Genomic DNA, 14,812 nt, shown 5'->3' on the forward strand with positions numbered 1-14,812 from the left:
TTAACATTTACAAAAGCCTAACAAACCGGTTAAAAAACTATTACGTTGCATCATTTGTCATAACTAACACTTAACATTAACCGCTCGATTTCGATCGTTTACATTTACTGTATTTGTCAACCGTATATGTCAACGTCGACTAAAGATTGTAGTGACAGCTACACAAATGACATTAACGCACATGACAGATTGTTACATTGGTGTATCATAGAATGGTTATATTCCATCCTTACCGTGAATGTTATTTATGAACCGAACCGAGCTTTCGATGCAACCCACTGTAAGTAGAGATGTGCCGAGTCAGGTCGACTTGAATCAGGACTCAAGTACTTACATAAACTCGCATACTCAAGTACTAATAAGTGATACTCGAGTACCAGTGATACTCGAATACCAACGGTACTCGTACACTGACCCCAGTCTTATGTACCTTATGTAGACAAACGAGCAGGAATTGTGCAAGTAATAAATTGTATAATTTGTTTAGTAAGCCCTTTTTTGCTCTTCGTACTTTTGGACTGTGTTACAAAGTACTTCATGCTAACTCGAGTACATTGTGAAGTACTCTGGACTCGAGTACTGACCAGATTATTTTTTTATGAGTACTAAAGTATTCGAATACCAAAAATGGCCGACTTGGCACATCATTAATTGGGTAATATTATACTCTTAACAACGCGCTATTTTCTCGTTACGTTATAACGTTATGGATGCGCGATGACAGGGCTTTTAGGGCTGTTTCCAATCTATAGCGTGTGCTATGGAAAGACTATAGCAGCAGGCCCATATGACATCAAAGCACAAGCATTACTTAGACGTTAAAATATTTGCAATTAACTTTCCAACTGTTGAAATGATGATTATTTTTCGGTTCGATATTGTACATTTTGCATTTATATCTTATATAAAAAGTTAGACTAAAGAATATTACAGAAACTGAAATATATAAAAATAACATTATTAGTGCTTTCAATAAACTATTATAAATATTACAACGACGATATTGTGGTAGAAAATAACATATTCATTATAATGTATCTTTATAACTCGATAACTGTTATAATAATAACTGTTATTTTTATAACTGTTATGGAAGATAAAAATCAATAACTTAATACTTCGACCGATAATTGACTTTAGCCTTAGAACTAAATGTGTAACTATATAAAGACACAATTATTGTAAAAGATATAATGTATAGACCATTAAGTTGCATTTTTATGTTTAAAAAGGAACAGTTGTGAGACAGAATAATATCAATATGTTTTAACTCTCTTAATGTTTGTATTGTTTTTCGTTTGCTGTGTAAGAAAGTGGAGCCAGAAAGACAGTAAAAGATCCCAAAAGCCAGTGTATTTGATCACCAGTGGCGGGCTAAGGTCGGGGCGGAAAGTTGAATGGAGGCTCCCAATGTAAAAAGTTGACTTGAATTAACAAAATTACAAATAATCGGCGAATAAGTCCATGACACACTTATTCGCCGACAAATACGTTTGTTTCCGTTAACCTTTCTTTTCGCTATTTTATACACAAATTGGTTCTGACGATCTTTTTTTAGGAACCGTGTTTGGGGTATCCGCAAGATCAGAGGCCCGGGGTGGACCATCCCTTCCACCGGCCCCACCCCTTAGTCCGCTAGAGGATCACACGGACCATATAGTCCATATGGACCATTATTTAAAATATTTTAGCTGTGAATATATTGAGTGGGTTTATACATTTTATATAATTAAGTTTAAATTGAAATAAAATTTTGTGTGTTGTAAACTATTCGGTTTTTTTAGAATAATAAATGAATGAAGCATTTTATTTGGTCTTTTTTATTTTTCCGAAATCGGCTGTCGTTAATATTTACATGTCTTCATAATTCTACATATGTTCTATAATTTAATAAATTAAAATAAAAGTCTTTACTTTACTACTACTTTTATTAGTATTAGTAATTCATAAGTAAACATAGATTAGGATAGATATCTGACCGCCTTGTAATTTACAAAGCAACGATATTAACGCACAGGATTCATTTATAAGGGTTTATTGTAATCAAAAATATTATGCATATTATCAATTTATTATGTTAAAAAATCAAATTCGTCAAAATATATTTTGTTACATTATAACAATATAAAAAATGTTTTAATAACAAAGATAAGACTTAAGAATATTAAATTACCGATATAACAGCTATAAATAACAAAAATATAACAGTTATAAAAAAGCAAACAAAGTAATCGATGAAAACCAAAGACGTTACTATAACACATGTATTATACGGATTACACCAAATTCAGTTGTGAAATATTTTTCTTTACATATTTTTAATTCCGTGTGGACGATGTCAACATTCCATAACACTTATTCAAAATATATTAAAATAGTATTTTTATATCTATTATATTTAATAATAGATATAAATTAATCTTATCTATCTACAACGAGCACGTCGAGTGACTTTTAGGAAGAGGGTAGAAAATCTTACTAAGATACAAATAATAAGATATAAGTCTACTTGAAGGAACTAAAGTATAACATTCAAACGTACAATTAAATATATGCCTCAATTTTAAAAATCAAAATGTATCAATACTTTCAAGCTGCTGTGAAATAGAAATAAGATTAATTTCCTAAATTGAAAAATAGACAAATTACAAAAATATAACTTTAATATATTCTGATAGAACTGTGTCCCTTTCATTCTTAATATTTGGTATAATTAGATTGCCCTCTTTCAAAATTACAAGTTAAAATATCCGAAATAATCTTAAACTTGTTGATAGAACGTCCCTTCTGGTTAAACAATATTTGTTGCTCTTGCTAGTTTTCATGACATAAAAAAGCTAAAAATATACCAAGAAATAAAAGTAGCGTTAGTTATAAAATGAACGCAAGTCGATAGTTACGTGAAGTTAGTGATGTCCTTTGCCGTGGCAAGAATGCTTAGCAGGGCCGGGTCCTTGGGGCGCCTTATTACATTTATGCGCATGTTCCTCTTTGCCGTGGCAAGAATGCTTAGCAGGGCCGGGTCCTTGTGGCGCCTTATTACCTTTATGTCCGTGTTCGACTTTGCCGTGGCAAGAATGCTTAGCAGGGCCGGGTCCTTGGGGCGCCTTATTACCTTTATGTCCGTGTTCGACTTTGCCGTGGCAAGAATGCTTAGCAGGGCCGGGTCCTTGGGGCGCCTTATTACCTTTATGTCCGTGTTCGACTTTGCCGTGGCAAGAATGCTTAGCAGGACCAGGTTCTTGGGGCGACTTATTACATTTATGCGCATGTTCCTCTTTGCCGTGGCAAGAATGCTTAGCAGGACCGGGTCCTTGGGGCGCCTTATTACATTTATGCCCCTGCTTAGGTCCAGAGCCCTTAGGCGTATTTCCACAATGCTTCTTATTACCACCACCAACGTCTTTCGGACCCTCGCCATTCTTATGGCAATCATGACCATTTGGTTTAGGTTTATTACAAGTATGATGACTTCCACCATTATGGTGTCCACCATGGTGGTGATTACCATGGTGGTGATGACCATGATTGTTGCTACTTCCGGTGCCTTCGCTGGTTTCTGAAATTGCAGAACTTTCAGATTCACTTTGTGCGTTAGAGTTGTTACTATTAGAATTACTGGAAGAGCTGGCTTTGGAGTTTGCGTTAGTTATTATTGTTTTGCGTACGTGGACGCGCTTCCTTTTTTTACCTTTGGCTCCATTTCCGTTACCCTCTTCGTTGTCTTCATTGTTGCTTCCTGTGTTGGTTGTTGTAGTTGCAGTGCCTTGTGCATTGCTTTGACCATTACTATAGGAGTTATTGTTAGTGGAACCACTAGAAGAGTTAGTTCCAGAGTTTGCTGTAGTTGCTGTTGAACTACCATCGTCGTTATTATTTCCACCTCCTGTGCTTCTTGTGTTGGTTGATGCAGTTGCAGTGCCTTGTGCATTGCTTTGACCATTACTATAGGAGTTATTTTTAGAGGAACCACTAGAAGAGTTAGTTCCAGAGTTTGCTGTAGTTGCTGTTGAACTACCATCGTCGTTATTATTTCCACCTCCTGTGCTTCCTGTGTTGCTTGTTGCAGTTGCACTAGCTCGGGATTGGCTTTGTGTATTACTGTTAGAGTGGTAGTTATTAGATTTAGAGTAAGAAGTACTTCCAGAGTTTGCTGTAGATGTCGTTGTAGTGCTTTTCGTGTTTCCTGTGTTGCTTGTTGCAGTTGCAGTGCCTTGCGCATTGCTTTGACCATTACTATAAGAGTTATTGTTAGTAGTACCACTAGAAGAGGTAGTTCCAGAGTTTGCTGTAGATTTTGTTGAACTACCATCGTCGTTATTATTTCCACCTCCTGTGTTTCCTGTGTTGCTTGTTACAGTTGCAGTGCCTTGCGCATTGCTTTGACCATTACTATAGGAGTTATTGTTAGAAGAACCACTAGAAGAGTTAGTTCCAGAGTCTGCTGTAGTTGTTGTAGTGCTTTTCGTGTTTCTTGTGTTGTTTGATGCAGTTGCAGTGCCTTGTGCATTGCTTTGACCATTACTATAGGAGTTATTTTTACTGGAACCACTGGAAGAGTTAGTTCCAGAGATTGCTGTAGATTTTGTTGTTGAACTACCATCGTCGTTATTATTTCCACCTCCTGTGCTTCCTGTGTTGCTTGTTGCAGTTGCAGTGCCTTGTGCATTGCTTTGACCATTACTGTAGGAGTTATTGTTAGTAGTACCACTAGAAGAGTTAGTTCCAGAGTTTGCTGTAGATGTCGTTGTAGTGCTTTTCGTGTTTCTTGTGTTGCTTCTTGCAGTTGCAGTGCCTTGTGCATTGCTTTGACCATTACTGTAGGAGTTATTGTTAGAGGAGCCACTAGAAGAGTTAGTTCCAGAGTTTGCTCTAGTTGCTGTTGAACTACTATCGTCGTTATTATTTCCACCTCCTGTGCTTCCTGTGTTGCTTGTTGCAGTTGCACTAGCTCGGGATTGGTTTTGTGTATTACTGTTAGAGTGGTAGTTATTAGATTTAGAGTAAGAAGTACTTCCAGACTTTGCTGTAGATGTCGTTGTAGTGCTTTTCGTGCTTCCTGTGTTGTTTGTTGCAGTTGCAGTGCCTTGCGCATTGCTTTGACCATTACTATAGGAGTTATTGTTAGTAGTACCACTAGAAGACTTAGTTCCAGAGTCTGCTGTAGTTGTTGTAGTTCTATCGTTGTTATTATTTCCACCTCCTGTGCTTCCTGTGTTGGTTGTTGCAGTTGTAGTGCCTTGTGCATTGCTTTGACCATTACTGTACGAGTTATTGTTAGTAGTACCACTAGAAGAGTTAGTTCCAGAGTCTGTGCCTTGTGTTTGTGCATTGCTTTGACCATTACTATAGGAGTTATTGTTACTGGAACCACTAGAAGAGTTAGTTCCAGAGTTTGCTGTAGATTTTGTTGTTGAACTACCATCGTCGTTATTATTTCCACCTCCTGTGCTTCCTGTGTTGCTTGTTGCAGTTGCACTAGCTCGGGATTGGCTTTGTGTATTACTGTTAGAGTGGTAGTTATTAGATTTAGAGTAAGAAGTACTTCCAGACTTTGCTGTAGATGTCGTTGCAGTGCTTTTCGTGTTTCTTGTGTTGTTTGTTGCAGTTGCAGTGCCTTGTGCATTGCTTTGACCATTACTATAGGAGTTATTCTTAGAGGAACCACTAGAAGAGTTAGTTCCAGAGTTTGCTGTAGTTGCTGTTGAACTACCATCGTCGTTATTATTTCCACCTCCTGTGCTTCTTGTGTTGGTTGATGCAGTTGCAGTGCCTTGTGCATTGCTTTGACCATTACTATAGGAGTTATTGTTAGAGGAACCACTAGAAGAGTTAGTTCCAGAGTTTGCTGTAGTTGCTGTTGAACTACCATCGTCGTTATTATTTCCACCTCCTGTGCTTCTTGTGTTGGTTGTTGCAGTTGTAGTGCCTTGTGCATTGCTTTGACCATTACTATAGGAGTTATTGTTAGTAGTACCACTAGAAGAGGTAGTTCCAGAGTCTGCTGTAGTTGTTGTAGTTCTATCGTTGTTATTATTTCCACCTCCAGTGCTTCCTGTGTTGCTTGTTGCAGTTGCAGTGCCTTGTGCGTTGCTTTGACCATTACTATAGGAGTTATTGTTAGTAGTACCGCTAGAAGAGTTAGTTCCAGAGTCTGCTGTAGATGTCGTTGTAGTGCTTTTCGTGTTTCTTGTCTTGTTTGATGCAGTTGCAGTGCCTTGTGCATTGCTTTGACCATTACTGTAGGAGTTATTGTTAGAGGAGCCACTAGAAGAGTTAGTTCCAGAGTTTGCTGTAGTTGCTGTTGAACTACCATCGTCGTCATTATTTCCACCTCCTGTGCTTCCTGTGTTGCTTGTTGCAGTTGCAGTGCCTTGTGCATTGCTTTGACCATTACTATAGGAGTTATTGTTAGAGGAACCACTAGAAGAGTTAGTTCCAGAGTTTGCTGTAGATGTCGTTGTAGTGCTTTTCGTGTTTCTTGTCTTGTTTGATGCAGTTGCAGTGCCTTGTGCATTGCTTTGACCATTACTGTAGGAGTTATTGTTAGAGGAGCCACTAGAAGAGTTAGTTCCAGAGTTTGCTGTAGTTGCTGTTGAACTACTATCGTCATTATTATTTCCACCTCCTGTGCTTCCTGTGTTGCTTATTGCAGTTGCAGTGCCTTGTGCATTGCTTTGACCATTACTGTAGGAGTTATTGTTAGTAGTACCACTAGAAGAGTTAGTTCCAGAGTTTGCTGTAGATTTTGTTGTTGAACTACCATCGTCGTTATTATTTCCACCTCCTGTGCTTCCTGTGTTGGTTGTTGCAGTTGTAGTGCCTTGTGCATTGCTTTGACCATTACTATAGGAGTTATTGTTAGTGGAACCACTTGAAGACTTAGTTCCAGAGTTTGCTGTAGATGTCGTTGTAGTGCTTTTCGTGTTTCTTGTGTTGCTTGTTGCAGTTGCAGTGCCTTGCGCATTGCTTTGACCATTACTATAGGAGTTATTGTTAGTAGTACCACTAGAAGAGGTAGTTCCAGAGTCTGCTGTAGATTTTGTTGCTGAACTACCATCGTCGTTATTATTTCCACCTCCTGTGCTTCCTGTGTTGCTTGTTGCCGCAGTGCCTTGCGCATTGCTTTGACCATTACTATAGGAGTTATTGTTAGTAGTACCACTAGAAGAGGTAGTTCCAGAGTCTGCTGTAGATTTTGTTGCTGAACTACCATCGTCGTTATTATTTCCACCTCCTGTGCTTCCTGTGTTGCTTGTTGCCGCAGTGCCTTGCGCATTGCTTTGACCATTACTGTACGAGTTATTGTTAGTAGTACCACTAGAAGAGGTAGTTCCAGAGTCTGCTGTAGTTGTTGTAGTTCTATCGTTGTTATTATTTCCACCTCCTGTGCTTCCTGTGTTGGTTGTTGCAGTTGTAGTGCCTTGTGCATTGCTTTGACCATTACTATAGGAGTTATTGTTAGTGGAACCACTAGAAGAGTTAGTTCCAGAGTTTGCTGTAGATGTCGTTGTAGTGCTTTTCGTGTTTCTTGTGTTGCTTCTTGCAGTTGCAGTGCCTTGTGCATTGCTTTGACCATTACTGTAGGAGTTATTGTTACTGGAACCACTGGAAGAGTTAGTTTCAGAGTTTGCTGTAGATTTTGTTGTTGAACTACCATCGTTGTTATTATTTCCACCTCCTGTGCTTCCTGTGTTGGTTGATGCAGTTGCAGTGCCTTGTGCATTGCTTTGACCATTACTATAGGAGTTATTGTTAGAGGAACCACTAGAAGATTTGGTTCCAGAGTTTGCTGTAGATTTTGTTGTTGAACTACCATCGTCGTTATTATTTCCACCTCCTGTGCTTCCTGTGTTGCTTGTTGTTGCAGTGCCTTGTGCATTGCTTTGACCATTACTATAGGAGTTATTGTTAGAAGAACCACTAGAAGAGTTAGTTCCAGAGTTTGCTGTAGATTTTGTTGTTGAACTACCATCGTCGTTATTATTTCCACCTCCTGTGCTTCCTGTGTTGGTTGTTGCAGTTGTAGTGCCTTGTGCATTGCTTTGACCATTACTATAGGAGTTATTGTTAGAAGAACCACTTGAAGACTTAGTTCCAGAGTCTGCTGTAGTTGTTGTAGTTCTATCGTTGTTATTATTTCCACCTCCTGTGCTTCCTGTGTTGCTTGTTGCAGTTGCAGTGCCTTTTGCGTTGCTTTGACCATTACTATAGGAGTTATTGTTAGAAGAACCACTAGAAGAGTTAGTTCCAGAGTTTGCTGTAGATTTTGTTGTTGAACTACCATCGTCGTTATTATTTCCACCTCCTGTGCTTCCTGTGTTGGTTGTTGCAGTTGTAGTGCCTTGTGCATTGCTTTGACCATTACTATAGGAGTTATTGTTAGAAGAACCACTAGAAGAGTTAGTTCCAGAGTTTGCTGTAGATTTTGTTGTTGAACTACCATCGTCGTTATTATTTCCACCTCCTGTGCTTCCTGTGTTGGTTGTTGCAGTTGTAGTGCCTTGTGCATTACTTTGACCATTACTATAGGAGTTATTGTTAGTGGAACCACTAGAAGAGTTAGTTCCAGAGTTTGCTGTAGATGTCGTTGTAGTGCTTTTCGTGTTTCTTGTCTTGTTTGATGCAGTTGCAGTGCCTTGTGCATTGCTTTGACCATTACTGTACGAGTTATTGTTAGTAGCACCACTAGAAGAGGTAGTTCCAGAGTCTGCTATAGATTTTGTTGCTGAACTACCATCGTCGTTATTATTTCCACCTCCTGTGCTTCCTGTGTTACTTGTTGCAGTTGCAGTGCCTTGTGCGTTGCTTTGACCATTACTATAGGAGTTATTGTTAGAGGAACCACTAGAAGAGTTAGTTCCAGAGTTTGCTGTAGATTCTGTTGTAGTGCTACCGTTGTTGCCACTCTTTCCACCTTCATTGTTATTGGTGTTCGTATTTGCTAAATTTTGTTCGCTTGTTTCTTGGCTGTTAAAAGACTTATAGCTGGCTGAACTTTGGCTTGTTGCTGAGCTTGCACTATTACTGTTACTAACGGCTCGGTAACCATTACTTCCGTACTCGACTTCTGCAATACACAAATATATGTTTTAGTACTCACATTACTTGATCACATTTGTTTGCACTGGTATTCCACTATGCTAAGCCGTTAGCAGTAAGGCAGTGATAGCCTAGTGGTTAAGAAACTCGGCCTCTCATCGAGGGGTCCGAGGTTCATATCCCATTCACCTCTGATTTTTCAAAGTGAAGTGCGTATTAGAAATTAATGATCACTTGCGAAACGGTGAAGAAAACATCGTGAGGAAACCTGCATACCTGAGAGATTTATAAAAATACAAAAATCTCAAAGGTATGTGAAGTCTACCAATACGCACTTGGGCAACGCGAACTATGGTCTAATCCTTCTAATTATGAGAGAAGACTGCGCAGCAGTGGGACAGTAATGGGTTGTTGACATCTGTAATCAACCCCAGATAAGATTAGATATTACTAACTGAGGTCGGCCACAGACGCGCCGCTACCACTGAGGACTAAGCTGGAACGCCTCGGAAAAGTCTGTCTTCCTTACCACACCGTTCAAAACGGAACACAGCAGCGCCTAACACTGCTGTTATTAGGCAGAAATAGGTGTGGCGGTGGTGCCGCCGGAGTCGAACCACAAAGGATTCTACCACCTTCAATAGTTTAAAATATTTTAAAAGTAATATTAAATGAATCACATACTCGGTTCAGACTTCCATTACACCAATAAAAGCCGACAACTTTACCTTGTTGTGAAGATGCGGATGCTGCGGCTGCGTTCTTTGCCTCGCTTTCAGCTTCATAAGACTGCACCGACTTCTTTCCATCTCGGTAACTGTACTGATTGGAGCTGGATTGAGCTTTGCTCTCTGCGGCGCTGTATGCGTTTTGTGTCGAGTATGTTTGGATCTTATTGTTTTGGAATCCATCGCTATTCTGCTGCGAACCAATGTTGGATTGCTGACCTTGCGAAGTGGCCACGACACTTTGTTCTGATTTACTCTGCGCAGATTGTGATTGAGATGTTTGGGACTGTTTTTCTTGGAAGCCATTGTTACTTTGCTGTGAAGCAACACTGCTCTGGAAGCTTTTGTTCTCTGATTTGCTCTGCGCAGCGCTTACCGCAGACTGTGATCGAGATGTTTGCAACTGATTTCGGGATCCATTCTGATACTCCTGTTCACTTTGAAAATTTGACGCAGAACTCTCGTCAAAGTGACTCTCGGAAGTTTCTGAGGATTGGACCTGACTTTGCTCGAAATTATTCGAGGATTGAGCGTTCGAGCCTTGAGAACTGGACTGGAGGTTTGAAGACGAAAACGAAGACTGTTGAGACGAAGCCTGCGCTTGCTCAAAATGGGATTTGGACGCTATTTGACTCGATTGCTCTCCATAATTACCTAAAACAAAAAGTTGGACTTTTTTTTCTTTTTTTTTATAATATAAGGGTAGCAGACGAGCATGCAGTCCACCTGATGGTAAGTGGCTACTGCCGCCCATGGACATCTGTAATCAACCCCAGATAGGATTAGACATTCCTACCTGAGGTCGGCGACAGATGCGCCGCTACCCCTGAGGACTAAGCTAGAACGCCTCGGAAAAGTCTGTCTCCCTTACCACACCCTTCAAACCGGAACACAGCAGCACCTAACACTGCTGTTATTAGGTAGAAATAGGTGTGGCGGTGGTGCCGCCGGAGTTGAAACCACAAAGGGTTCTACCACCTTTAAACATGCAAAGCCATGGCTTGATCATTGAATTTGTTTGCTCAATTGTTTGTTACTGAAATACAATAATACGTAGATACGTACTATAAATACTTTACATGCCCTCTAAGTAACTCGACGAAGTGAGCGAAACTGCATTGACAGCACACATGCAAGTTTTAATATTTTACTTAGGCCCGTGCCAGACATAACCAAATATTTGAATAAAGACTTTGCTCACACATTTGAACACTTATTTGTTTAAATTTTTTAACCTGTCACTCATGTCGTAGTCTCCTAGCAAGTGGACTTTGCGCATGTGTTGGCTCCACACATATTTGAAGTTTGAACGCTTTGATGTGAACCGACACCAAATGGCAAAGTGCAAATTCTCAAATACCCGTGCTTCACTGTTCAAATGTTTGTGCTATGTTTGTCACGAGCCTTACATTTTACATAGACAAATATTCTATGAGGGACAGAGCTATAGGAAGAACATGATAAAAAGACAACAATTGTTTGACATTTACCGTTTGAGTATTCAGAACTGGACTGGAAGTCTGAAGACGAAGACGAAGATTGAGAAGCCTGCTCCTCCTCAAAATGGGAACTGGAAGCTACTTGACGGGATTGTTCTCCATAATTACCTAAAAAAAGTTACACTTGATAAATAATAATCTATACTGTAAAATATTGGCCTTCAAATAATTCCCAAAAATTGGTCAGTCTACGTTGAGATACGCAAACAATTATTTATATATTTAACAACTAGTTTTAACGCGTTTAAAAGAAAATAATATAACATACTAACATACATAAAACTGTTAATTCATACCTTCAACTTTGCTAAAGATCACCACTGGATCAAATGCATAGTTTAAGATTCAATCCTTACTAATATCGATTCGTAATTGAATCGTAAACTATGCATTTGATCAAGTGATGATCTTAAGCAAAGTTGAAGGTACGAATTTTCAGTTTTATGTATGTTAGTATGTTATATTATTTTCTTTCAAACGCGGGCGAAGCCGCGGGCAATAACTAGTATAATAATAAAACATGTACTTACTTGGATAACCGTAAATGGCTGTGATTGCCTGTAAACACAAAAACAACATTATACGATATTGACAATGTTTGAAAAAAAAACAAAATATAAAGGTTGAAGGTGGTAGAACCCTTTGTGGTTCGACTCCGGCGGCACCACCGCCACACCTATTTCTGTTATAACAGCAGTGTTAGGTGCAGCTGTGTCCCGGTTTGAAGGGTGTGGTAAGGGAGACAGACTTTTCCGAGGCGTTCCAGCTTAGTCCTCAGGGGTAGCGGCGCATCTGTGGCCGACCTCAGGTAGGAATATCTAATCCTATCTGGGGTTGATTACAGATGTCCATACGGCAGTAGCCACTTACCATCAGGTGGACTGCATGCTCGTCTGCTACTCTTATATTATAAAAAAATAATATTCGGAAAGTTTTTTACATTTAAATGTGATAATAAGATCGAAATAGGATTTGATTGTCGTTCGAAAAAGGTATTGGTTTAGATTTATAGACCAATATATAAATGATCATGAAGATTACTAGTCAATTTATTATTTTTCTTGTAGGTAAGGCCTATATTCCCTCTTAGTATGACGAGATAAGGAAACTCATTGATAACATTATTATTTTCAGTACTAAAAACTACGCTATAACAGTTATTGAAACAAAATAGCAATAATTGTTGCAATCTAATAACTTTGCGACGAACTTTCTCTAAGGCGCTCGAACAATCTCGCCTCGAAAATCGTTAATCCTGAAGATGTTGATAAGGATAATGGTACAAAATTATTAAAATCGTGTATTGTCATCGGTTTTTGATAATTCTTTAAAATTTAGAATTAAACTCAACGTTCAAAGTGGATAGAAATCGGGCTCAAAGATTCCGTCACATAGTTACATACATACAGGCTTTTATTTTTGCTGAATTTCAACAACTATTTTGGATTGAAGCATAGTTGAATAATAATATTCAAGAGGAAGACTTTATCATTACTTCCTAGAATTTGATCCTTATAAGCCACACTATCAGATAGAGGAATAATATAGAGGTGTATGTTTTTTCAAAATGAACTCGTTCGATTCCCGGCTAGGGAAAAAGGTATTTTAAGAAACAAATGATGCAGTTTTAGTTTTTATCAAAATCGGCCTCGTAACTCCTTTCAGCATTTTTCGCTAATCCTTATAGTTTCGGATTTGGCCCTGAAGGCCTATTTGAAATTCACCCTGTATATCTAACATTCAGAAGCCATGAAGAGAAATACAACTTTCTAGTACCCATAACCCATCTTAAGCATAAATTATTGAATAATGATTATTGACAACGACGTGAATAGATCGTTATCAATGGAAACATATCTGATCGTATCCCTTGGGCAATTATTGCAAAGAATAAAAAAATATAAATCTAAATATATATAACTCAAAGGTGACTGACTGACATAGTGATCTATCAACGCACAGCCCAAACCACTGGATAGATCGGGCTGAAATTTGACATGCAGGTAGATGTTATGACGTAGGCATCCGCTAAGAAAGGACTTCGTAACGCGAGCGAAGCCGCGGGCAAAAGCTCGTTAAAATATGTATATGATGCAAGTGCATTATGCTTATGTTACCAGTAATAAAAGTCACTTACCAAAATAAGTAGAAAACCTGCTCCACCCATGATGGTGTTATGAGTTACAATGTCTGTATTAAGGACTTTTATATCCCGCCGAAAACAGTAAATTTTGACGCATATAGCAAACGATTTGTATAACAATGGCCCCACTTGAACAAACTTACTGAAATTTTTGTGTATTTTATGTCCAAAACAAACTTCGTTTTCAGTTTTTGAAAACCCGTGGGTTTTTTTATTCACTAATAAGCAACGGTAAAATTGGCAATTAGAGGGTAGTTGTTAAAGATGTGGGTAGATTAGAAGAGTGGCAAGTATCGAAGATATATAAATAAAAGAGAGAAATCGGAGCTGCAAAGCCTCCAACCAACTGGCTGACTGTGGCTAACTGATTATTTTAATTTTATTTAATTATACTGGTATTTTATAACATAATTAATATTTTAAACAAAACCTGTAAGCATTCACGCTCTCTACTATATTGTTAGCCTTACTAAAAAGGAAACATGAATAATTCTTACCCAGCCCGAGTATAAGAAAACAAAGCCGGTACTATTAACTCATTTTGAAGGTGGTAGAACCCTTTGTGGTTTGACTCCGGCGGCACCACCGCCACACCTTTTTCTGCCTTATAACATTATAGATATACAGTATTAAACGCTGCTATATTCTGGTTTGAAGAGTGTGGTGAGGGAGTCAAGTTTTCCGAGGCGGTTCCAGCTTTGTTCTCAGGGGAGCGGCGCGTCTGTAGCCGAGGTAGGAATCTAACTCTGTCTGGGTTTAATCACAGATCTCTTACCATCAGGTGGACTGCACGCTCGTCTGCTACTCCTATATCTATACATATAAATAAAATTGGAGTGTCTGTTTTTAATATTAAAATAACCGCTGTTTACTACATGTATATGAATATACATACGGTACATACACCAAAATAATATTTTTACAATTTTCGTCTGTCTGTCTGTTTGTTCTAGCTAATCTCTGAAATGGCCGATTTTTACGGGACTTTTATTGGTAGGTATCTGATGTAATATGTCCCTGTAGTTCCGGGACCAGAATAGGGCTACGGTATCCCCTGCCTGTCGTAAGAGGCGACTAAAAGGGGCTTCCGGGGTTGCGGGCGGCAAGAGTGGGAGCTCGAACCGCCCGGCTAAGGACCCCGGGAAGGACGGCGGTATGTGTGGTCCCATACCGTCGTGCCCACCAGACGGTGTGGCGAGCGTCAAGCTCACCTGGGCAGAGCCCGATGGGGCAACGCGCTAAGAGGACTCCGGTTGCGTTCCTTTGGAGATCCCGGAGTCCTCTACGCAGCATCGAGGACGGCCACGGAGGGGGTTTTAGTGCGGTAAGAATCCCACATAACCCCGTACCGCTCGCACGGCATAGGGTACCTTTTGAAGGTTTCCCTCTCGTAAACAAAA

At 39.3% G+C, this 14,812-nt stretch overlaps 2 protein-coding genes across 2 annotated transcripts in view; both read right to left on the reverse strand.

Annotated features, from left to right (window-relative positions):
- The window catches only part of LOC140755632 (uncharacterized), a 224,412-nt gene that overhangs the window by 165,943 nt on the left and 43,657 nt on the right, over positions 1-14,812 (reverse strand). The gene's annotated exons all lie outside the window — the stretch shown is intronic.
- LOC140755367 (uncharacterized) lies at positions 2,907-11,893 on the reverse strand. Its single transcript, XM_073090562.1, has 4 exons — positions 11,800-11,893; positions 11,261-11,377; positions 9,771-10,424; positions 2,907-9,070 (listed from the first exon to the last, which is right to left on the reverse strand). The coding sequence occupies exons 1-4, from the start codon at positions 11,846-11,848 to the stop codon at positions 2,907-2,909; spliced, it is 6,984 nt and encodes a 2,327-aa protein (XP_072946663.1). The 5' UTR covers positions 11,849-11,893.

The sequence above is a fragment of the Epargyreus clarus genome, unplaced genomic scaffold (assembly GCF_041222505.1).
Source record: "Epargyreus clarus isolate Ecla_fem2 unplaced genomic scaffold, WU_Ecla_fem_2.2 ptg000033l, whole genome shotgun sequence".
Lineage (NCBI taxonomy): Eukaryota > Metazoa > Arthropoda > Insecta > Lepidoptera > Hesperiidae > Epargyreus > Epargyreus clarus.

What these genes read in the sequence shown, in the direction of transcription:
- LOC140755367 (XM_073090562.1), bottom strand. Translation starts at nt 11,848, where the DNA reads ATGTTGTTTTTGTGTTTACAGGCAATCACAGCCATTTACGGTTATCCA. An exon ending in CAGTTCTGAATACTCAAACG is followed by an intron (nt 10,425 to 11,260) that starts GTAAATGTCAAA and finishes TTTTTGTTTTAG; the next exon opens with GTAATTATGGAGAGCAATCG. An exon ending in ATCCGCATCTTCACAACAAG is followed by an intron (nt 9,071 to 9,770) that starts GTAAAGTTGTCG and finishes TGTGTATTGCAG; the next exon opens with AAGTCGAGTACGGAAGTAAT.